Source organism: Temnothorax nylanderi, unplaced genomic scaffold (genome assembly GCF_030848795.1).
Source record: "Temnothorax nylanderi isolate EJ_2023f unplaced genomic scaffold, tnyl_v1.0 TNYL_tig0017_pilon, whole genome shotgun sequence".
NCBI lineage: Eukaryota > Metazoa > Arthropoda > Insecta > Hymenoptera > Formicidae > Temnothorax > Temnothorax nylanderi.
In genome coordinates this window covers 742,162-764,934 of record NW_027249079.1, presented here as the reverse complement: position 1 = coordinate 764,934, position 22,773 = coordinate 742,162, and the positions used below count along the sequence as shown (strand labels likewise).

Genomic DNA, 22,773 nt, shown 5'->3' with positions numbered 1-22,773 from the left:
ATATGTTTATTTTACTTTCAACGTTACAACGTTACAACTCCGCTGCTGCGCATCTGTGATAACTATATCAGATGTAGAAGTCAATATATCACCTGAGCTATAAAGATGAATAATAAACGATAAACTAGTAAAACAAATAATTAAGAACGTGAGCGCGCGAACTTTATGCGATAACATTTATAATCCAAAAATAGTAGTTATGCCGTCAAAGTTTTCGTATCGTCCTCGGATTTTCGGCTTTAATTAATTTCGGAAATGTACGCTATATTAATTAATTAAGGTATTATATATATTATAAACCGTAAGAAAACACGGAACAATAATAATCGCACCCTCGTGAGGAAAAGAAAAAAAAATAACACGATCGAGAAACACCGATAATTCTTCCGATGATTTATAAAATTCTTGGTATCACAGATTATACAATATTTTCATTATCTGACCCTTCAGTTGAGATTTTTGAGGTTCCGACATTTTTCTTAATTGACATGCAACTGCTTTTGCAAAAATGTCATCTTCATCTATAATTACATCAAAGGGTGCTATATCTTGAGTTTTGGCTATATTTTGAGTTTTTTTGTTTTCTAAATGCGTTGAAACCACCCAGATAGCAAAATGTGTTCGTTCTGAGTACATATTGTACTCACGTTTATTAAAAACATGATGGCAAGAATAGACACAGATGCGGGCTCATATGTTGCTCAGAATGCAGACATGTTATGAAATCTATAAAAGTTTACAAAATAGTGACATAATGAACACATAAATGTTCAATGAAATACTGCATATTGTGTGCATATAAAGCTCAAGAAATGACAACAATTTTAAATATTTCATACTTAATAAAATTATTTAAAAACATGTAAATAAATAAGTAAGACATATCCAACAATTTATCAAAAATTGCTTCGCAGACCTCTGCACTATGTGATACCAGAGGTATCACTTAAGCTGATCTGCATCAAAGAACATTGTAATTAGGCTTCTCACAAGCACGCCTCTTATACTAGCGCGTGATGATTTTTGATTACGAGAAAGTGACGCGTGGTATAGCCGCGTCGCGGCAGCGTGCGGTACTAGCGCTCGCGGTAATTGTTGTAAAATTATTTCCACCAGGGTCAGCATGTGATTATCATGAGTTGGCTAAGTAACGTCAATATCTGAGCTCATATATTTCCTCATATACATGTTAACTTGTACTCATGATGTGTATCATCACAATATGATCACAAGACATACATCACATTTCGATCAATATCAGAAGATCATGACGTGATGAAATCTGATCATCAGGCATTGCTATCTGGGCACTGATGATAATTTTAAGAAAGACTGTTCTATCTTATCTGGTGAAGATGTACGTTTAATTTTTTTCGTAAACCTATTTGGTGCATCAGATAACATGCTTGAGGAAGGATCAAGAGACAGTGCTGGCAATACTGATTTTCGATCAAGTTGAGATAAAATCTTTCTGTTAGGTGGAGATCTTGCTGCCGGAGAAATTGCTTTGTTCTTTGTTAATGTTTCTGAACAATTTAATAGAGGAAATATTTCATTGTAATCATTTGTTACATCTGGAGTATGCGATGTATAAAAATCATCATCGTTATCAAATGATTCTAAAGAAGAAAATAAAGAGAATCAATATTAATTTGTCTTCAGTGTTATACAGGGTGAAGAGAAACTATAGGTACAAACTTTTAGAGTTGGTAGAGGGGATTGAAACAAACATTTTTTGCTTATAAAGTGGTCGGCTTCCTTTTTCCTTAGACACTATAGGTAAATGGTGACGATTGGAACACAAAACAGCTATACCAAAACGTTTTATTTGATTCGAACACAGTTATTTTCTGGTCGTTAAGGCATTTAAAACTCCGTGTGTACAATTACATACAGCAATTCCAAAAAAATAAGCAGAAATTTCCTTTCGTATACCTACTGTGTACATACTGTATACTGCGTTACAAGCTTACCTTTACGAATGGAAATTTTTGCCTATTTCTTTGGAATTACGGTATTTGTACACGCGGAATCGTAAATGCCTTACCCGCCAGAAAATAACCGCATTTAAGTCAAATAAAACGTTTTGATATAGCCGTTTTGTGTTTCAATCGTCACCATTTACCTACTGTTTAAGGGAAAAGGAAGCATTTCCGCAACTACTACTTTATAAGCAAAAAATGTTTGTTTCAATCCCCTCTACCATCCCTAGAAGTTTGTACCTATAGTTTTTCTTATATATAAAAGTGTGCATAATTCTGAAAATAAAGATTGAACTATATTCTGTTCAGTAAGAGGTCGCTGGGCGATATCTCACTGAACAGAGTATATACTTGTTATATTTGCAGATTCAGGATTTATAGGAAATGGTCTGAGTTAGTTTACTATGCTTATCTGGTTCCTTTGCCATATTTCTCTGGAAACAATTATCACTATTATTTGAGCAAGATGGGAGAACTGAGGGAGAAGGAGAGTAGGATGCAGACGGTAGCGATGAATTTGTAGAAGTTTTTGTTGCTGATGCATTCACAGTTTTTAATATTAGTTCAGATTTGTTTAATATTAGTTTAGATCTGTTTACTATATTTTCCTCGTTACTTGATTGGATCTGATTTCTTGATATATTTGAGGATTCTGCAATTACAATTATATAATTTAAAGTAATAACACAATATTTTATAAATAAATACAATATTATTTTAGCTGTCTATTAAATATGACCAATGAGCGTCGAGAATTTACCCTATCTAGCCACACTTCCCAGACAATTAACACGCATGTCTAAAATCAGGACATAAGAAGTCTTAAAGACATCTTTAAGACATTTTCTAGACGTCTTACAATATGATGTCTAAAATACGATATGACGTCTTTAAGGTGTCTTATCAGATTTTAGACATGGTGCTATTTGGGTTATTTTTGAATTCGCCACACTCCGGTCCGTGAGACCGCTCGACTTTGTCGCATTGACATTGTCATTTTCATTCTAATTAATATTTTTAAGCTTGTACTGTAGAAATTGGAAATACACTCTAAATAATTAAGATGTTTATGATAATATCAGGTCAAAAAAATGATTTGAATTTAAACTGATCAAACTTATTAAAGGAAACCAGAAAATTATGTTATATATTATGTGAAAACTAAAAAACCGAAAAACGTTTATCGGTTCATTGGACCGGAGCGTCTTGATTTACATAAAACATACAGCATAAGCATAAGAATATGCATATGCATATTGAAAGAATCCATAAGAACGAAATTTCTATGCATATGGTCTATGCTACAGCCAGCAATTAAATGACAAACTATAGTTCCATCATATCGTATATTTATCCATATTATATTATTTAGTGTAGACTGCATTGAAGATAATAAATTAATAATAATAAATTAAAGACAATAATTAAAATCATAATAGAAAATCATAATAATTATAATTTAAATGAAGAGGAAATGAAGAAAATAAAATAAACTCACCTAACTTTTCTTTTTGTATTATTTAGTATAGAGTGCACTAAAGATAATAAATTAATGATAATAAATTAAAGACAGTAATTAAAATTATAATAAAAGATCATAATATAATTATAATTTACACAAAGAAAATAAAGAAAATAAAATAAACTCACCTGACTTTTCTGATGTTGACTCATTCGTCTGGATTGGATGTAATGATTTTTTGGACGTCAAGTTTGATATATTGGTTATAGATCTGAATAAAACAATTTAAATCACACTAATCACTCAAATATAGAGTATTATGTAAATGTTTTAACAAATATAATATTCCAGACAGCACGCATGTCCAAAATCGGGACATAAGATGTTTTATGTCCCGATTTTGGAAATGGTGCTATCTAGGATAGCTATTAAGAATATTAATTCATAGAAAAACTAACTTCCTACTCTTAACAAATTTGAACAAAAAATTCATTTGTTCGTATAAAGGAAAAGGTTGTCTCGTAGTACTTCCACTGCCACTTCTAGTTTCAAGTTCTCGTATTTTTTTTTCACGAGAATATCGCTCGCGCAACCTCGCCCATCTAGTTTGACAATCTGAAGCTAAAAGACACAATAATTAATTTTTCCATTAAATCTATTGTTAGAAATTGCATCACGTGAATTAATATTTAGTGAAATCATTAATCGTGATATTATTTAAATGGCCTTTGTTCGTTTCACCGAAATTGTGTCCATTTTCGGCATACTTTTTCTAATAAATAATAATTAATATAATTATAATTATTATAATTAATCATTTTGCGATTTGCGATCCGTTCGCGCAGTGCGTGTTCGCGATAAAGATCCGCGCTTAACGCGAGCAAATTCGTCTTTGCGAGTTTTTGATCGCGTATCGGAAACTCCGGGCTCAGTCGTAACTATAGATTGGTCTGAAATTTTTGAACTTGTAAATATTTATTTCTAATATTACAACAAAGACAGTGAAACGAGACTAATCGAATCCTTTTTTCATTGGAACTTTTCGACGCCCTCGCTCTTGCGATCACGACACGAACATTTATAATTAATACTTATACCTAAGAAATACATTTCAAAATAAAAATACATTTATAATAATAAATAAATAATAATAATAATTATAAATAATAATAATTATTATTATTATAAAATAATAATTATTATTATTATTATTTATAATTTTTATTTATGGAAAATATGATTTTTTAAAGTAGATTGTACGTATTAATGGGCGGTGGCACTCTTTAAAATTGAGCTATAGAACTCGACCTTAGAGGGTATCTTTTTTCAGCCATTTAGGATGGATTGGACAACTGGGAGCGAAAGAATTCGTTTAAGTCCAAAATAAGCGCCGAAATAATATACATATATACAATATACATTATACATATATACATATACATATTATTATAGCAAAATCTGTCAAAAACATACAGTCAATACATTGTCATGTTTTTAAATATATATATACTTATATATTTATATTTTTATATTTATTTATTAAAAAACATAAAAACATGAAAGAGGTTATGTGACTATACACAATACTGATATAAAAAATGCGTTTTGATACCTGACATCTGTAAAACTTCTCCTATTTCTTTCCATGAGTTATTTTTTTTAAAAATATCTTTAAAATCTTTTGATCTTTTATCATAAATATGGGGATAACTTTTCACAAGATCCACTAATAACGAATCTTCATCTCTCGAAGAAATCATACCCAGGTAGCAAGACTCGTCATTTTGACGTCAATTGACGTCAAAAGTCTGTCATTTTGACGTCTTTTGACGTCATTTGACGTCAAAATGACGAGTGCTTGCTACCTGGGTATTTATCATTCTGCTTTCATTTTCTTCATTTTCTCCATTTTCTCCTCGATTAGAATAATAATTATTATGATCTTCCATTTTAATTACTATTTTAATAACAATCTTTAATTTATTATCTTTATGCATTGACATATAAATATGACAGGTGGAAGTCGTTTGTCATTTGATTGGCTGTACATAAATCATATGCATAGAAATTTCATTTCTATGCACATGCGTATGCTTATGCTTATAGTATGTGACGTAAATCAATTATCTCGATGCTCATTGGTTCAGAAAGTCTTATGCTATGTACATGCAGCTATGCCATTTTGTGTGCGATAGCCTTAAAATTCGTCTCAAATAAATTCTAAGGCCTGAAAACAGCGAAAAACTAAAACTATTCAAAAAATCAAAATTTTTTGCCATAGCTACAAACTAAAGAAAAAGGGTCTAAAAAATTGGTTGCACCATGAAAAGTATTCTTTGTAGTTCTCAGATGATATGTGATTTTTTGGTGATTTTTAAGTCCATTTTAAATGACGGAAAAAAATCACCGGCGCAACATCAAGAAAACGATGAAATTAAGGGTTTTTGGGATCCGAGTCTCGGACTTTGACGGCGCGTGCAAGCTAAACGACTGACTTGACGATCAATGTTGTTCAGATCATTATTGTAGATAATTTTACGCTCTATTCAAAAAAGGTACGTATAGTTAGTTACCCTATTTTGCTTAGTTTTCGAGATATTTGAGAAAAAATTTAACAAATCGCGTTTTTTGTTGATAATATTGTTAATAACTTTTTATTCCGCGTTAATTTTGCGAAGCAAAATAAATCCCAATATAACACCTCAAATCAAAGCGATTCATGGTGGTTGCAACCTGGGAAGATTAATTGTACGATTCGATGTCTAATATGACTGGCCTAAAAAGCGAAAAGAATTATTAACATTTTTCGACGTTCGAAAAATTTGCTGTGCGACAGTAGTTCAACTCAAATTAAAGTAAGCAATTCATAAAATTATCAATTAATATATATAATAGTTACACAGTAAAAAATTTAATGTCAATGAAAGTCCACTCTAAATTTTGTGTTAAAATAACTCATTCATCGTGTTACTTGTTGACATTTAGAAATGTTATATCGACATTTTTTACAATGTATGTTTACAATAATGTTAAAATAACTTGTAAAAAATGTTGATATAACATTTCTAAATGTCAACAAGTAACACAATGAATGAGTTATATTAACACAAAATTTAGAGTGGACTTTCATTGACATTTGGTACACAAAATTTTTTACTGTGTATCAGGTGTGAGAAACGTCAAATCTTAATTCCGCATTATCTAAAATTGGCAACATGTTAAAAACTGAAAAACGTGGTCGGGGTTATCTGTCCTATTTTTGATGGGGCAATGTGTCCACACTTCAATGACGAATTGTTCTTTTATAAATAGATAATGGTGCGTAACTACAAAAGAAAGACTTTCCTTAAGACGAATAAAGTAGACATATCCAATAAAATTATATTTAGAGCGATTAAAAGAATAAAAATTGAGCGAGAATCTTTTCAACAGCGTTAGACTTTGGAATAAATGTTCGGGCTCTCACTCGCTACTGTAAAAAAGTGACCTATGAGCAACTACTTGATTCTGCGATTCAAGAATTGTCACCAAATTTTTGTTATAAAAATACACGTCAAGTTAAATATATGAGTTTGTCTTAAATTATTGAGTATTTTCTATTTCAAACGCTGCCGAAGATAAAGTAAAGGCTCCAAATAAAAAAAAAGATTAAAGAATTAAGGGGACAAAAGAAACTCATCACATTGATTTTGCAACGGACTCAAAATCAGTTTGATGCCACCGTATATCAAGAAAAGTCAGCTCTACGCAGGAAACTTGTCAAAAAATCTACACAAAGTGCCTGCTACTTCTCTGACTCCAACGAGTAGGCAGTTTTTTCAATATTATATATTAATAATAAATAATATTATAAATAAGTATAAAAATTAATATAAATAATGTGTTTTATATTATGTGGACAGATAGCCCCTCGAATGTGGACAGATAGCCCCGCATATGGGACTATCTGTCTACGCTTGACTTGTCCACTTAAAAAATTCGCCTCTTTAAAATGTTAAACGATCAATGATTCTAATTATGTTTTTATATTTAATAGCAAGGTTGAAAGGTTATACCATTAATATTTTAGTCAAATATCTTTATTAGTTTTTTAGTAAACTTGAAAAAAGTGTAAAGTGTGGACACATAGCCCCGGTCTCTCCTGTATGATAAATAATATATAACAGCGTAAAACATATATCTGTAATGTATATGTGTATATATATATAAAGTGGTCCTTATTTTTCGACTTTTAAATTTATTCTGCGGCACCCCCCAGAATATTTCTAATTCACAGAAAAATAATCCCTGCCAAAGCTCAGCTCGATCGGATAACGGAAACCCGTGCCCCCGAATTTTTAAACATTTGAGTTCTCTTGTATTAAACTATTTATTCCATCAACATTGGTTTTTAAAGCGTATTTTCCACAAAAATCGGCCTAAAGCACTTTTTTCTTTTTTTAACATGTGTGTCTTGCTTTTCTGCATCGTTTAAGACCTTATACGTCTCATTTAAACAATTAGGTAAATTGTTAATAACTAAAAAATAAAAATAAATAGTTATTGCATTTATTGCTTGATCAGCTGGAAAAAATTATGTATGGGCTACAAAAGTTATAATAGTATGTTTAGAGCTAAAAGAAGAAAAAATATTAAAAGATTTCATGTCTTTATTAAAAACAATCAATTTTTTGTGGCTAACGTTACCTAATAATATTTATTGCAATAATAAGGTTTTCTTTGTCGAATCAGGGAAGCGGCGGCGGTAATCTTTTACAACTCGTAATAAATACTGTTTTTGATCTTCGTTTCTAGTAATTAATTTACTGTAATCCTCCATTAACTTAACGCCTCTTTCCGCTGTATCGTTAATAACTTTTAATTTGGATACAATTTGAAAACCTTTTTTAAAAGTGTTGTTTTCTGACCAGGTTGACGGGCCAGTCTGCATAAAATCCCGACTAATATTAAATCTGTCGAAAAAATCAGCTGTTTTCGCAGTTACGAATGTTCGATATCTTTTTCTAGCACTTCAGGAATATTGTGTGCTTTTATAACTACGCGCTTAACACTTTCATTTGTCGATATTTTTTCTGGATTGATAGCTTCAATCATCTACTTTTTCGTATCTGCGGATACTTTCTGATCAAAGAACGCAAGCGCAAAAGCTTCAGGACTTAAGTATAAATATTATTAGGTAACGTTAGCCACAAAAAATGGATTGTTTTTAATAAAAACATTAAATCTTTTAATTTTTATTCTTCTTTTGGCTCTAAACATACTACTATAACTTTTGTAGCCCATACATAATTTTTTCCAGCTGATCAAGCAATAAATGCAATAACTATTTATTTTTATTTTTTAGTTATTAACAATTTACCTAATTGTTTAAATGAGACGTATAAGGTCTCAAACGATGCAGAAAAGCAAGACACACATATTAAAAAAAGAAAAGTGCTTTAGGCCGGATTTTTGTGGAAAATACGCTTTAAAAACCAATGTTAATGGAATAAACAGTTTAATACAAGAGAACTCAAATGTTTAAAAATCCGGGGGCACGGGTTTCCGTTATCCAATCGAGCTGAGTTTTGGCAGGAATTATTTTTTTTGCGAATTGGAAACATTCTAGGGGGTGCCGCAAAAAAAATGTTAAACAAAATTTTTTTGTCGAGTAAATACAATATATAAGGACCACCCTAATATATATATATATATATATATATATAATAAATTCGTATAGATAACAATCTAAGATCTAAGACATATGTTACGCTGCACACACACACACACACACACACACACACACATTTCCTTTTCTTTGTCTTGTTTTATCGCGATGCGAGAAAGAGGTAGAGGCCGAGGAAGAGGAAGAGGCAGAGGCAGAGGCAGAGGCAGAGGCAGAGGCAGAGGTAGAGGAAGAGGCGGAGCTGGTGAAGAAAAAAATATATCGGGCATCAACATATATATTATTACCAAAAATAATCTTCAATAAATAATATAGTAACAATTAATATCTATATTTTATTTATGCATAGCTCTCTCTACTCCTAAATCCTTTCCTTCCTGAATTAGTGTTTATAAATATTTATTTCATTTTATTTATAATTTTTACATTTATAAATAAATATATATATATATATATTTTTTTAATATGCATATATATATATATATATATATATATATATATATATATGCATATTTAAAAGTTATAAATATAAAAATTGTAAATATGATTAAATAAATATTTATAAATATGACGTAGCGCATCGTCGACTTGGCAGTCGGCGAGCATATCCCCTCCAGCTGGGTAGTTCGGACACGAACCACCAAAGACCGACAATATCGAAAAGTGGATGTATACATAGCACGGACATGAACCAAATTCATCGACAGTATCGAAAAGTGGATGTGACTCGTAGTTCCAATTCTTGAAAGTGGATGTGTGGCGCTACTGTACGGCCTAGCAAAAGCGTCCCAAGAAAATCGTCGTCATTGCGCCTCTCATCCTTCTCTCTGGTACGGAACGTATGCGCAATGCGGAATTGGCGGAATGAAATCCGTCCAATCGCAGATATCGAGATCTCAACATCTCGAGTACTCGCAAATCGTCGCGTCGCGTAAAAGAGTCACGGTCGGTCTCGCTCCGCGTGTACTTTGCGCGAGACACTACCGTGTCTCTTGATACGGCTAAATTTCAATAATTATCCGAATTTCCGTAAAATTGTGTACGTCTTTAATAGTATTTTATCGAGTTCGAGTTTCGTTTTTCTCTTCCCGCTTCGAGTTGAAGAATCGCGCGCGCGATATATCGAATCGCGATAGATACGCGTGGATTGGATACCCCCGGCGGCGGCGGCCCCGGCGGGGGCATCCACGTGATGACGTCAAAATATGGCGTCTCGATCAGCTGGATGTTGTGTAGAGTGTGCCTGCCTGCGATGCCCGTGATGCCCGTCTCGCGAGAATTAACGGAGACCACCGTCTGCCCGCCGTGATACGTGAGTTTATTCATCCGCGATTAGCCACGGCCGCGCGAGCGCGAGCGGTGACCGACCCAATCCCGCTCCCACGGGCGATGCGGTGCGGTGCGGTGCGGTTTCCCGCGGGAGAGTCGCGGCCGTCGCGGCCACGCGAGTGCGAGACGCCCGGAGTCCGGAGACGCAAAAGTGGTACATACTCGCGGGCGTTCGGGGGCTCGGGGGGGAGCGACCGCACGACGGCGACGAGGCTGTCGCACGCACGTGAGACCCGTTGCGTTCGCAACTCGCAAACTCGCGGAAACGGCGAGACGCGAATCCGCGAGATCCCCGCGAGGTGTCCGCGGAGCGTGGCGCGACTCCGGGGAGCCGACGCCGAGAGCGGAGCAAAACCGGGCGTCTAACCCGCGTCCCGTCGCGCCCCTTTTCTCGTCGTCGACTCGCGAAGGCGACGCTCGGTTTATCTTATGTAATTCCCGCGAGTGCATCGCCGGGAGGCTCCGCGTCGTGCGTGCGTGCGTGTACGTGTGCGTGTGCGTGTGCGATGTCGTGGCCATTTTCGCGTTTGCCATCGCGTTTCGTAATCGTTATCAGCTCCATATTTGAATTCAACAAGTAATGCAGGTCGCCACGACCCGCCCGACCGTCGCGGGGCCGCGACACTCTTCCGGTTCGCCGCGCTCCCATTTCCCGCGGGGACGGGGAGACGCGAACTCCGCGGAGCAGAGAATCGTCCTCCTCACGTGCTCGTCGCGTCTGGAAGATTGTCCGGCCGCGACCGCGATCGCGCCCGCCGATCTCTCCATCTCTCCCCGTGAGATCGCGGGACTCGAAAGCTCGTTCGCGGTGACCGCGAGACATCGGGAGAGTGTCTCGCCGATTCGTCGTTAAATCGGGCGAGCGCGTCGCGAGAGGGACGCGAGAGCGCGGCGGGAGCACGTTGCCGGAGGTGTGCAACGCGGGTGGACGCCATTAGTTGCAAATTCCCCGGGGCGGGCGGGTGGAGGGGGAGGGGGACATTCGGAACACGAGTGAGGCTGATGGCAGAGAACGTATGTACGTAAGCGTAAGCCTCGTTGACGTAAAGTAAGGCAGAGAAAGACCTAAACGTAAATGTATGACTGTTTAGCCTCATCTACGCTTACGTGCTTCTCTGCTTTACTTTACGTCTACGTCTACGACGCTTACGTCGTTTACGTCTCGTTCTCTGCTATCAGCCTGATCGCGAGTATCGCGACGGCGACAATGATGATGATGGTGACGACGACGCGACGCCGCGCCGCGCCGCGCCGCGCCGCCGCCGAAGATGACACTCGCTCGCGGCGTTTCCCATTTGAAATTCCGATGCGCGATTTCGCGTGATAGCGCGCCGGCCATTTTGTCGCTTATTAGTCGCGCGGATAAACAATCCCGTCCTCCGTCCGCGTGACGCTCGCTGGCCTCGCCAGCTCGCGCGAGCGAGCGAGCGAGCGCGGCTCACATGCGCGGAGATTTCAATTCCGCGATACTCTTCCCGTTCTCTCCCTCTCTCTTTCTATCTCTATCCTCGGCGCCTCGGCCGCGCGGCACCCCAAAAATAGAAAAGCGTCCGGAGGCCCATTTTCTGCGGTTTTTTACCGCGTGGATTTTTATGTCGTAACGCGATATATTGCAGCGGCGGGAGATGATCCGCGAAACTTCCCTCGGTCAGGTGGTTCCACGGACATGGGCGATATCCGGCTCGAAGAGATTTATTTTTTAATCCGGAGATGGCGATAGATTTTCCCCAAGTCAACGAGTTTCCTTAATGTTGTAAGAACGTAAAGGGGGAGAGGAAACGTTTTACCCTCGGTTTTACCGTAAGCTGATATATGTACCAGGAAGGAAAAGATCCCATTCTGCACATTGTGTTTATCTTTCCACGAGAGATCGTCCCTTTTTTGGTTGCACCGTCTGTTTTGCGACACCCTGTACAACCTGGACTTCAAATACTTTATATTATACGGTTCAGGTGCAAGTTACCTTTTTTTTTTCTTTTTTTATAGAAAACATTATTCGCGGAAGCAGTAGTACTCTTTTAAAGTTTCCGCAATGTTTTGTATTTGGCGTGAAATATGTTATATAAATAATTTTGCTTGCAGTGACTAGAAGACTCTATGCAACATGCCACCAGATAGGCCTGATGCATCGGGTATCGAAACTGACATAGAACTGAATTCATCTCAGGATTATAATTTCGGCGAGAACGCGTATGCGATGAACGACAAGGAGAAGGAGAACGCCAGCGTTCTGGCTGACACAAACTCGACCAACGAATGTCAAAGTGAAATTCCCAGATGGGACAAGTCGACGGAGAAGAACAATCAGTCGGACGACGAACTGACGTCTCTCAGTTGGCTGCACCAGCAGAATTTACTTAAGGGTTTGGACATTTCGAACCCCTCCAAAGACATGAAACACGAGAACATGCTGAATAACAATATCTGCGACGATATAGCAGATTTTTCTGAAAACACCAATTCCGTATCAAGCTTGGATGATAGTTTCTGTCCAGGTAAGATGCGCGGCTCGAAATACATCCCGCACTGTGCTTGTGAGTGTCGAGTATTCTTTAGAATTGATTAGAATTTACGTTAACTTTATCCTTTCTTGTTTTTCTTTATGACGCTGCGTCGACAGAGACTAATGGAAAGGCCAGCGTGACGCTGAACGGAAACGGACAAAACTATCAGCATCCCGCCAAGAATTGTCAAAAGCCCGCGCAAATATTTCAGGAATCTGCGAAAAGTCATTGCAATATTTCGCCAAGTAATCAAACGAAGATTTCTTTGAGCAACAATAATTTGCCAATGTCTAATCGCAACAAGCATCCTACCCATATACCGTATGATCCTCATTTGCACAGAAATAGCAAACCACCGTATTCATTCTCCTGCCTCATATTTATGGCTATCGAAGATAGTCCCGTAAAGGCGTTGCCCGTGAAGGAGGTTTACGCGTGGATTCTGGAACACTTCCCATACTTTAGGAACGCCCCTACTGGATGGAAAAATTCTGTCAGACACAATTTGAGCCTGAATAAATGCTTTCGGAAGGTGGAGAAAGCTCCGGTGAGTGTACGAGGCAAATTTCTCTTCGAGAAAGCGCACCGCGAGATTTATCGATGAGAGTCATCGCGTTAACGTCGCGTCACATCGAACGTTTATATAACTTTCTATTCTTTTTTTTTTCTTTAGAATTTAGGAAAAGGATCATTGTGGATGGTGGATGCACAATATCGTCCAAATCTGATTCAGGCGTTGTCTCGCGCTCCTTTTCCTCCCCCTACAACCCAGAATTTGTCTTCGTCGGAAAAGGTGTCCAGAAAATGCGTAAATGCACGTCTCCCAGATCCGGTTCTCTTTCCGTATCTATCCAAAAGACTGGCGTCTAGCAATATTAATGATAGCGCAGAAACCGAGATAGACAGCGACGTCGATGCAGCGGCTGCCGCTATGCTTTCCTTCAAGCATGGACCTATCATTCTGAATCACAATAAAGGTATTGAACGTACGCGAAATAATAAAAGACAGAGTCCCTGTCTGTATTTCGTTGAGACAATTCATATACTTATGTATTAATATATGTTTTAACATAGATCGTAAACGAAAATTGCCGGAATCGGAAAAGCTGGTGCCTGTAATTACCAGGAGTTCCAGTGAAGATCATACTTATAGCTGTATCAACTCGATAAAATTGGAAAGGTAAAGATAAATTAATCACGTACGATCGACGTAAATATTACGCGAACAAGTAAATTTTATCGTTTTCTTTTTATTTCTTTTACAGCAAACATTCGAACGAGGAGGAACTAAATCTAGATTTTGATGAACAAAGAAAGATTGCAGAAGGTGCGGACGCGCTTCTGAATTTGGCTGGCGTTAGTACAGCGCTAAATCACAGTAGAACGCATCATGTAACACAAGGTATTAATACGGCATCGAAATCGGAAGTTGTCGCAAAGCCAAAAAAACGTTCTACAACGAGCGATTACTCGAGCACGGAGAAAAAACGTAAGAGATGGCGAGACTGGAAGGAGGGAAATCGATACCTAAAACAAATTAGGGGTTAACGTTAACACATTTTGTTACATTTCGAAAAAAGTGTACGATATGTTATCGAGAGCTTCCCGCTTGTGCGCGAGTCGGAAGCACTTGGAAATTTTACCATCTAGTAACAAGAAAGTACTTTTGTTCTATAGTATCGTCGGTAAATTCTTCATTCATTTCTAAACGCGTTTAGATCGACTTTCATGGAAATTTCTTCGGTCAGGCCAGTTTCTCGTTGTAAACACAACAAAAAAACGCGCATGTAAATTCTTCCATATAACTTCTAGTTGTGCTAAGTAAAAGAGAGGGTTGTTGGATGCATTTCGAATTTATTGGTGTGGTTGCTCAGGGTTTACAACATGCTATATGCCAAAATACATTCGGTAGCACTAAACAACAAGCAATAATAGAGATGTAGTGTTAAAGAGATACATTTTAAACACACTGTTGAAACAATGATACAATTGAATAGTACGTGGAATATATATCGATAAAAGAAATTATTATTACATACTGAAGTAATAATAATCATTTCAGAACTGTTGCAAGACGATTATATTAAGTCATAGAGAGTTTAATTAATGATAAAGTTCTACATCAGTTTTCTTTTGTCCTTTTTTTTGTAGATATGTATAGAGGCATAATCAACATCTGCTGTCACGAAGCCTGTCCCAACAGTAACGAGACCTATTGTTTTCAAACGTAACGCGGCGATTTCCGACATCAAAATCACAGCCCGATTTGAAGCCCAGTGTTACCATTATTTTACTTCAAAGAGTGCTAGTCTCGTTATTTTTGAGACAGGCCAATCGTATTCAATAGAGAGAGAGAGATATCGATAATATATTTAAAAAAAGATTACACGCATACATATTTCTATGTATATGTGTATATATGTATATAAAATGTATGTATACGTGCATGTATATGCAGATGTACACATTGCACGCGTCAAGCCCGACATACTCATTCATGTATTTATAGTCGGACTCCCCGATTCTCGACTCGAGATGAAACAAATCTTTCTATTTGCGCATACACAAGATGCCATCGCGCACGCACGCTTGCGTTCGTACATGTACATACCTCGTTCGTCACTTATTCCACATATGTGATAAAAATGACGAATATGAAATCGTGGAAGAGGAGAGGTATCGTGTTTACGGAAGTTCAACCGGTTAGGAATAAGGGAGTTTGATTGTACATATGTACAAGGTGTTCCCAAATTGGCGACGATGAAATAGCGTGAAAGTTTATGAAAAACTGAGTTATAAAAGTTCACGTTCTTATTTTTTTAAATTTCTAACAACAGTTTTCATCAATATGTAAGCACTTCAGACTTTGTTCAATATTGGCTTGGATAATGATTTGTCTGCATGTAGAACCGGTTAACACTAATTTTACGCGTTAAACAATTTAAATTACAAAATTATACGCGCCATTTGTGAATATACGACTATTTAATTAATTGTACATCGTAAAATTTATCAGATTTTCAATTTTTGTGGTTGAAAAAGATCATCGATTGCGATTAAGAAGAGTCTTCGCGATTTGGTTTTTCACAGACTTTTCATTACAGTTTTCACACGCGAATTTGAGGGCACCCTGTGCATATAAACACGCCGTGTGCATTGTTGCACATGTACAACATATGTGCCACAAACGTATTATCAAAAAAAATATTTAAAAAGAAAATAAAAAAGATATTGAGATACATTCGACATGATTTCGAAACGAAGAAATGTTATCATTTCACGTCTTTTTCTACTCTCTTTGTGGCTTTCAAGATGATTTTGAACAGTGTTGTACATATGTAGACCTCCTAATGTGTCCATAGACCAGTTATGGTATTCAGTTGGAAACTGAATATATAGCAATCGTGCTGAGATGTTAATTAAAATCGGATGGAGATGAAAAATAGCACTACATGGAAAGACAACCTATTTTTGTAAAAAAAAAAAAAACCGTAACACTAAGAAGAGAGAAGTAGAAAAGGAGGGATTTGATAATACCTTGTAATTGTAAGATATGTACGTGTGCTACAAAGGCATGCGCACGCGCGAAAGAATATTAGGCAAACTGGTCTTGTATACATTAATACGTAGTTCAATATAGAGAGAACATATATTTTTACAGGGCACTGCCCGCGTGATAAAGGTTCTTCCTAATAATTCGCTGGTACGCAGTTTATTAGCTTAAATATCACTCTACAAAGTATAAATATTAGTGACTCTGAATGAGAGAGGGAGAGAGAGAAACGCAACTGTTGTAGCGCAACCTGATACGATTTCTACATATCAACGTTCATGATGCGCGAAACGTGCTCCGACAAATTTCGCAAATGCATTCTATTTGTCATTTCGGAATTCATCTGGGATTACTTACGACGATCCTTTAATGTATCGCTCAAATAGTTCACCGTCAACATTATAGAATTATGCTAGTTTCATAGCATAATTCATAATTACGTACGCCATTGGCATAAGTAGGATTCAAACAGTCTTAAATGAATAATAATTTCAAAACGTCTAACGTCTTCCGTTATTCCGTTTCTATTAAAGCAGTAGATCAGTCATTGCAAGTTGTAAAGTCGAAAATCTTAATCGCTCGTACGGCAGACATCTTCTAAAGAGAATTAGAAAACACAATTTGTATAATAAACAGGATGCGCTACATCAAATATTTAATGTGATTGTAGCTAGTCAGCTACACCAGAAGAAAATTCAATCTGAAGGTGCAAGAAAGAATGCCATGCTCAATATGATAAATATCGAATTTATTTAATAAAAGAAAAATAATATTATTTAAATAAAATTGGAAGAATGACCACATTTCAAGATTTTTACATCTTCTAAGTTGAAATTATTCTATGTGTATTACGCTGTATTAAACACACTATGCTCAACATTGCATGATTTATATAAAATTTAGCTACAAGCAATCTATTTTTTTGTTGTTTTTGAATTTTATTTTACTGTTATTATTTCTGTGATATATTGCAAGAATGAATACAATATTATCATTGTTATACTTCAGTGTATCTGAAGTTTTAGAAGTCTATATATTATGTTGTTTAACGAAAAATAGAGTTTTATATATATATAATATATATAAATATTATTAATTAACTGGCATTCTTACTCACACCTTGAATACTCTACCTTGATATCGACCTTAAAACAAGCTGGCATCTTCAAATTGATAAACGTACGGAAATTTAATGTTATATAGCTTCACGATTTGTTAACATTCTCTTAGTCTAGCTCGCGTTTGCTATGACTGAAGATCTGCTCTTCCACGTATAGCTAATTCTAAATTAATCTGCTATAGAGAGCGGGATGCCATTCATCGATCATAATACTGTGTAGCTAATCGATAGGTTAAAAAGGGTAGAATTAAATCGATTAGTCACATAATGTAAAGCAATACACCAGTAAATCCTGACATTGGGCGAAATACTCTAGTCAGCCGGTTTTCGTCGAAGAAATGGGCTTATGTGCAATCGCGTTAATCGCGGAGTCGGTACGACGAGGGGGATAGACTGTTACTCTGTAATTGCATTACGTAGAAAGAATAAGTATTAACATCGCATATCTTTCCTTTTTCTTAACGCATCGCGCCGACTCGTTAAACGATATAAATTCGCAAAATCAATACAATTATTCGTACGTTGTCGTACGTTTTACGCGGAGATATACACTGTTATCACAACCGGCTGACAGGCGAAGTCATCCTATGACAGACAAAAAAAAACAAAGTATGGAGCAAAGCAGATTACGATGTGTCATTGTAACTAGCCAGGGACAATCAAAAGACATGATGTGTTTGGTTTGCTTCCATTACATGACATCGTGCCAAATGCAGAATCCTTTGGGTTTGGAAGATCAGAGATATGTTAATTTATATGTACACACACATAAACACACAAAACACACACACACACACGTACGTATATATGTATGTATGTATATACCTACACAGATTGTATATTATAAGAATTTTGTTGGCGTAATATGTAATATTATAATTATATATATCATTATTATTATTATTATTACTCATTTTAGATGAATCATGCTGTAAAATGTTTGTTAAGTTTTTGATCTTGCTTATATATATATCTTGAGTATATTTAATATTTTAGGCTGTAACCACAAGAAAATTTTATCTAATGAAACAAATGAAGAAAATTGCAAAACTTGTTGCTCATTTTATTCAGCATTTTTTATTCCACGTAGCAATTATGGCATACTTTAATATACAGAGGACAAACTTTCAATCGTTATCGTTATATTGCATACCTGCACACCTGTCGTTATGAGCACTTAACGACAGCATAACGAGTTACAGAATCTATTACTGGAACTATAAGGATCAAGTAACAACGCGTTTCCGACCCCGGGTTCATTTGCAAAAATTGATCCTTATGGTGCCCCCGACAATCTCTGAAAGTTTGTCGGGTGAATTTCCAATATTAACAATATACGCCAATACAATGATGTTGATCATAAATAAATGATTAAAAAATGTAAATGTTTCTTTTGAATAATCTGGAGTCAATTTTTCCTTAGCAAAAGTTTCGAGACGTTACGTTTAACGTAACATTTTGACTGAACAAATGTTAAGAATGTAGCAACATAAAAGTATTTCGACGAGATATTTATATAATAGATATATTGAAATCTATATTCTATAGCACATTAAAAAGTAGAACATCCTCGTGAAAATCATATAGGCTATTCAGATCCAATTCAATTAGATTAAATAATTTTAAAATGTCAAGTTCGACATGCGAAGAAAATAATATTGCCTACATCAAATTGAGATCCACTTATCAAAAAGCAATTTAATTCAATTAATTATAATATAAGAGGGTTAAGAATAAATTTATGACAAAAAATAAATCATATACACATTCGCTATATTTTTTTATGATAATTGTGAGCTAAATATTGTGATCTACTTGAGCATTTCGCCTATGAATTCGACTTCTATGATTTCATTTAAGTTCCACTTTTTTTATTATGTTTGGAAGGTGTAGAGCTAAATACGTTTCTAATGTTTTCTCTCCAAGATAGTTGAGTATAATCTTTGGACATCGCTATTTTTTCATTCCAGAGAGTTTTGTGATTCGTTGAAGTATTATAACTGTCTATTGTACACATTTCGCTATTCATACTGTGAGTCTGATAACCAGTGTCTTGAACTGAATTCGAGATACTTTGCTGCTCGAACGCGCCGGACATTATGTTACTCTGTTTATGATTTTCACGTGAAAAACTTGCCGTTTCCGGTGGAATTTTTAAACTAATCTCATTATTATGTTCCTTATCACTAAATACAACGGCGCTGGAATGCACAATATTGTCAGTCGAATTTATATATTTTGGTAATTCCTCCATATTAATGGAATCACATGCATTTGTTTTATCATTATTTATAATCATCAATTTGTCACTGTCTCCAGTATGTTTCACGTCAATTTTCCTACTGGACATATCTAAAACATATTTTTAACAAAGTATTGTTACGAGTATATCTGTTTTGCTTGTGATAGGCATTAATACTGCAATACTTTAATGGGAAAAGTGGTACAATAATTATTTGAGATTTACTTTTCTCTAAGGACAGTCAACGTAAAACTATGTTTAAACCCTTTCTTTCTATATTTGTCACTTATTTAACTGAACTCTTCAGAATTCTAACTATGATATAATTGGTTTATGCAAGTACGCAACATTGATACTGTTAACTTTCCTTATCATTCCCGTTAGCCAAATCTATCGAGAACAAATTTCGAAAGTGTCTGGTGCAAATTCTGTCGATAGAATGCCAGCAGAAATATAAGAATCTGTTAACAGAATATAATGGCTGTAAAACTCAACAAAACTTGCCATTTCGTAACCATTTAAATGATGTGTTCTATTTTTAATGTTTATGAAATAACAGATTCTGCTCGATTTTTCGTTAGAAATCTGTTAGATTATATCGGCAGGTTTTATCGGCAAAACACGATTTTAATGTGGCTACAGATGATACTGGATCTGTTGCGAAATTTGAGCAAATCTACTGCCAATCTGTTGTCATGCTGTGTGATCAGTTTGTTCATTAGGACGATAATGGGTAAGTTACCTTCCCCATTTCGTTAGAGCAATACAGGCAACTCCTTTTCCAAAGAGTTATATAAGTGAAGATAATATAAAAATAAAGGGTAAAGAATGCATTGAAAAATTAGGCTATAACGAAAAGCTAATTTACCTAACGAATGATAGCCATTAACTGAACTTTGATCTTTTCTTTCAGCTATATCGTCTGTGCTCATGTCTATCATAAAGTTTAACCGAGTGGCCGAAGAGCAATGTTCAGCTCTTTCGTACAACCTATTGTTCTCAGCTTCATGTATCGGCGACATGTTAGGTGGCGATAAGTTTTCAGATATCATTATGGACGATCTATTGCTTCTCCGTCTAGTTTGCAGCCTCTGAAATACATCATCACGTTAATTTTAGCGGTATCCACGAACTATAGACCATAATCAATCTTATTTACCCAAGTACAAAATTGCTACTGTTATATAAAAAAATTACTTGAATGTGTAATACTGTTATTTACGTACCTTTAACGGAGTACCGTGAACAAACATGCCACTTTGAGGAGGGCTGCAAGATAACGCCATGGACTCGCTCATTTTAACCGGTGACAACGACGTAAAACTCTCATCGTTGTCAGTGCCCTCGTCATGACAGAAAAATAATTTTCTTCTCAACGAATTGTTGCTCAAATTTACATCGTCACTGTCTACATTTTGTTCCTTTGGAAAACAAGAATATTTTTATCAAAAGAGAGATAATACTTCCATACTTCCATACTTCCATCTCGACAGCCACTACAGGCAAACCTGAGTAAAATTGAAGAAGGGCTTTAAAACTTCTTCCACGTTCGAAGGCAGATCCAGAGGTAGAGACAATATCGTCTGACTCCAGGCTAAAAATACAACGGCGATGAGATCGATCGATTTCGAAATATCGACCTCTTATTAGTCCTACCATCTTTTGTCATCTTCGAAGGTTCCTGAGTAGAATTTAAGTCGTTCAAAAGCCTGTTGGGAGTGTCCAGGGCTAAAAGGGGTTTGCCCTCCTGCTTGACGTCCAACGGGCTGGGAATTATCTGATTCTGCTTGAAGAATCGATCTATAGCTGCTTGGGCATGAGTCTCCAGTTCCAGATCGGGAGAGTGCACTTGCTGTACCGGTGAATCCTCGATCCTCGCCGGTTTTATGAGAGCTAGCTCCTCTATGCTCCACGTAAATCCCGGGGACTGTTGCGCAGGACTGGGAACCTAAATATCGCAGCAATTTTAGCGATTAGCGCTCGCTGTCAGCATAGGTACTCACTGTCGATCGAGGTACTCCTTTACGGAGCTTCCGCAAAGTAAAATGACCTTGGCGAACACGGTCGGGCTGATCGTGGACAGGTGCAGTCTGTTGATCAAATCAAACTCGAAGGGATTCTTGGTGATGAACTTCCTCAGCTTGGACGGTGGTGTCATATGACTCGGCAGAACGGCGAACGGCAGGCATTGCGCGCCATTTTGATACATCAGCCGCTTCAAGTGATTATCGTTTCGCTTCACCGGAGTCCCGCGCCTCCAGGGACTGCTCGCCAACGGACTCTCCCCCTTCCGCTTTTCGTTCGGCGTGTCCCGTCTCTGCTCCATGACAATCAAAACAATCCGCTCGGAGAAACGGACACTGCACACACCCTGCCACTCTGCGTAGCTTCGCACTCAATTCGAAATTCAGCCCAATTCAGCCTCTCCACGAAGCCTCTTCGTTCAACGGGCAATTTCCGCCGCGAGACTTCGGTAGATTCTCTACTCGCGAAAGCCCGTTTACGAATTACAAATCGGAGGGCTTCGATATCCAAGCGACTGGAATTTTCGAACTTTTGAACATGTCAGATTCGTTTCAAATTGTAAACAATGTAAACTTTACTTTGAAGCGCCTCTACGTCCATATGGACATTGAACTACGTGGCCAATATTCATGAATCCCGTAGGTAATGTCCACGATTTTATGGTTCGCTTCCGTGCTATATCCACAACTTTTCTGATAATGTTCACGATTTTGTCAATTTTGTGGTTCTCTTCCGTGTTATGTTCATGATTTTTTAGTTCTCTTCCGTGTTATATTCAAAATTCACGATTTTTTAGTTCTCTTCGGAAAAGGACAAAAAAATCGTGAACAGCACGGAAGAGAACCAATCGTGGACATTACCTACGGGATTCATGGATATTGGCTACATAGT

General features: G+C 36.6%; 3 protein-coding genes across 8 annotated transcripts; 1 reads left to right on the top strand and 2 right to left on the bottom strand.

The window, feature by feature from the left end:
* Positions 1 to 62: 62 nt before the first annotated feature.
* Positions 63 to 5,204, bottom strand: LOC139768584 (uncharacterized). Its single transcript, XM_071698910.1, has 6 exons — positions 5,057 to 5,204; positions 3,903 to 4,059; positions 3,633 to 3,715; positions 1,312 to 1,526; positions 935 to 956; positions 63 to 521 (listed from the first exon to the last, which is right to left on the bottom strand). The coding sequence occupies exons 1-6, from the start codon at positions 5,202 to 5,204 to the stop codon at positions 412 to 414; spliced, it is 735 nt and encodes a 244-aa protein (XP_071555011.1). The 3' UTR covers positions 63 to 411.
* Positions 5,205 to 10,300: 5,096 nt separating this feature from the next.
* LOC139768623 (uncharacterized) lies at positions 10,301 to 19,000 on the top strand. Of its 6 annotated transcripts, none has more exons than XM_071698996.1 (6): positions 10,301 to 10,421; positions 12,521 to 12,933; positions 13,059 to 13,489; positions 13,616 to 13,919; positions 14,017 to 14,122; positions 14,208 to 19,000. In XM_071698996.1, the coding sequence occupies exons 2-6, from the start codon at positions 12,543 to 12,545 to the stop codon at positions 14,488 to 14,490; spliced, it is 1,515 nt and encodes a 504-aa protein (XP_071555097.1). In that variant the 5' UTR covers positions 10,301 to 10,421; positions 12,521 to 12,542; the 3' UTR covers positions 14,491 to 19,000. The 6 variants fall into 6 exon arrangements, with proteins under 6 accessions (XP_071555097.1, XP_071555098.1, XP_071555100.1 ...); XM_071698997.1 differs by lacking the exon at positions 10,301 to 10,421 and adding an exon at positions 10,440 to 10,592; XM_071698999.1 differs by lacking the exon at positions 10,301 to 10,421 and adding an exon at positions 10,536 to 10,664.
* Bora (aurora kinase A activator-like protein bora) lies at positions 18,654 to 22,455 on the bottom strand. Its single transcript, XM_071698995.1, has 6 exons — positions 21,908 to 22,455; positions 21,514 to 21,805; positions 21,366 to 21,451; positions 21,084 to 21,278; positions 20,726 to 20,948; positions 18,654 to 19,967 (listed from the first exon to the last, which is right to left on the bottom strand). The coding sequence occupies exons 1-6, from the start codon at positions 22,181 to 22,183 to the stop codon at positions 19,471 to 19,473; spliced, it is 1,569 nt and encodes a 522-aa protein (XP_071555096.1). The 5' UTR covers positions 22,184 to 22,455; the 3' UTR covers positions 18,654 to 19,470.
* Between the last annotated feature and the right edge of the window lie 318 nt (positions 22,456 to 22,773).

Coding starts and splice junctions, on each gene's coding strand:
- LOC139768584 (XM_071698910.1), bottom strand. CDS start 5,204: ATGATTTCTTCGAGAGATGAAGATTCGTTATTAGTGGATCTTGTGAAA. Junction 3,716..3,902: donor AAATTTGTTAAGAGTAGGAA/GTTAGTTTTTCT, acceptor TGTTTTATTCAG/ATCTATAACCAATATATCAA. Junction 522..934: donor CAGCTTAAGTGATACCTCTG/GTATCACATAGT, acceptor ATGTAATTATAG/ATGAAGATGACATTTTTGCA.
- LOC139768623 (XM_071698996.1), top strand. CDS start 12,543: ATGCCACCAGATAGGCCTGATGCATCGGGTATCGAAACTGACATAGAA. Junction 12,934..13,058: donor GGATGATAGTTTCTGTCCAG/GTAAGATGCGCG, acceptor CTGCGTCGACAG/AGACTAATGGAAAGGCCAGC. Junction 13,920..14,016: donor CATTCTGAATCACAATAAAG/GTATTGAACGTA, acceptor GTTTTAACATAG/ATCGTAAACGAAAATTGCCG.
- Bora (XM_071698995.1), bottom strand. CDS start 22,183: ATGGAGCAGAGACGGGACACGCCGAACGAAAAGCGGAAGGGGGAGAGT. Junction 21,806..21,907: donor GCCCGACCGTGTTCGCCAAG/GTCATTTTACTT, acceptor TGCGATATTTAG/GTTCCCAGTCCTGCGCAACA. Junction 20,949..21,083: donor TTCACGGTACTCCGTTAAAG/GTACGTAAATAA, acceptor GATGTATTTCAG/AGGCTGCAAACTAGACGGAG.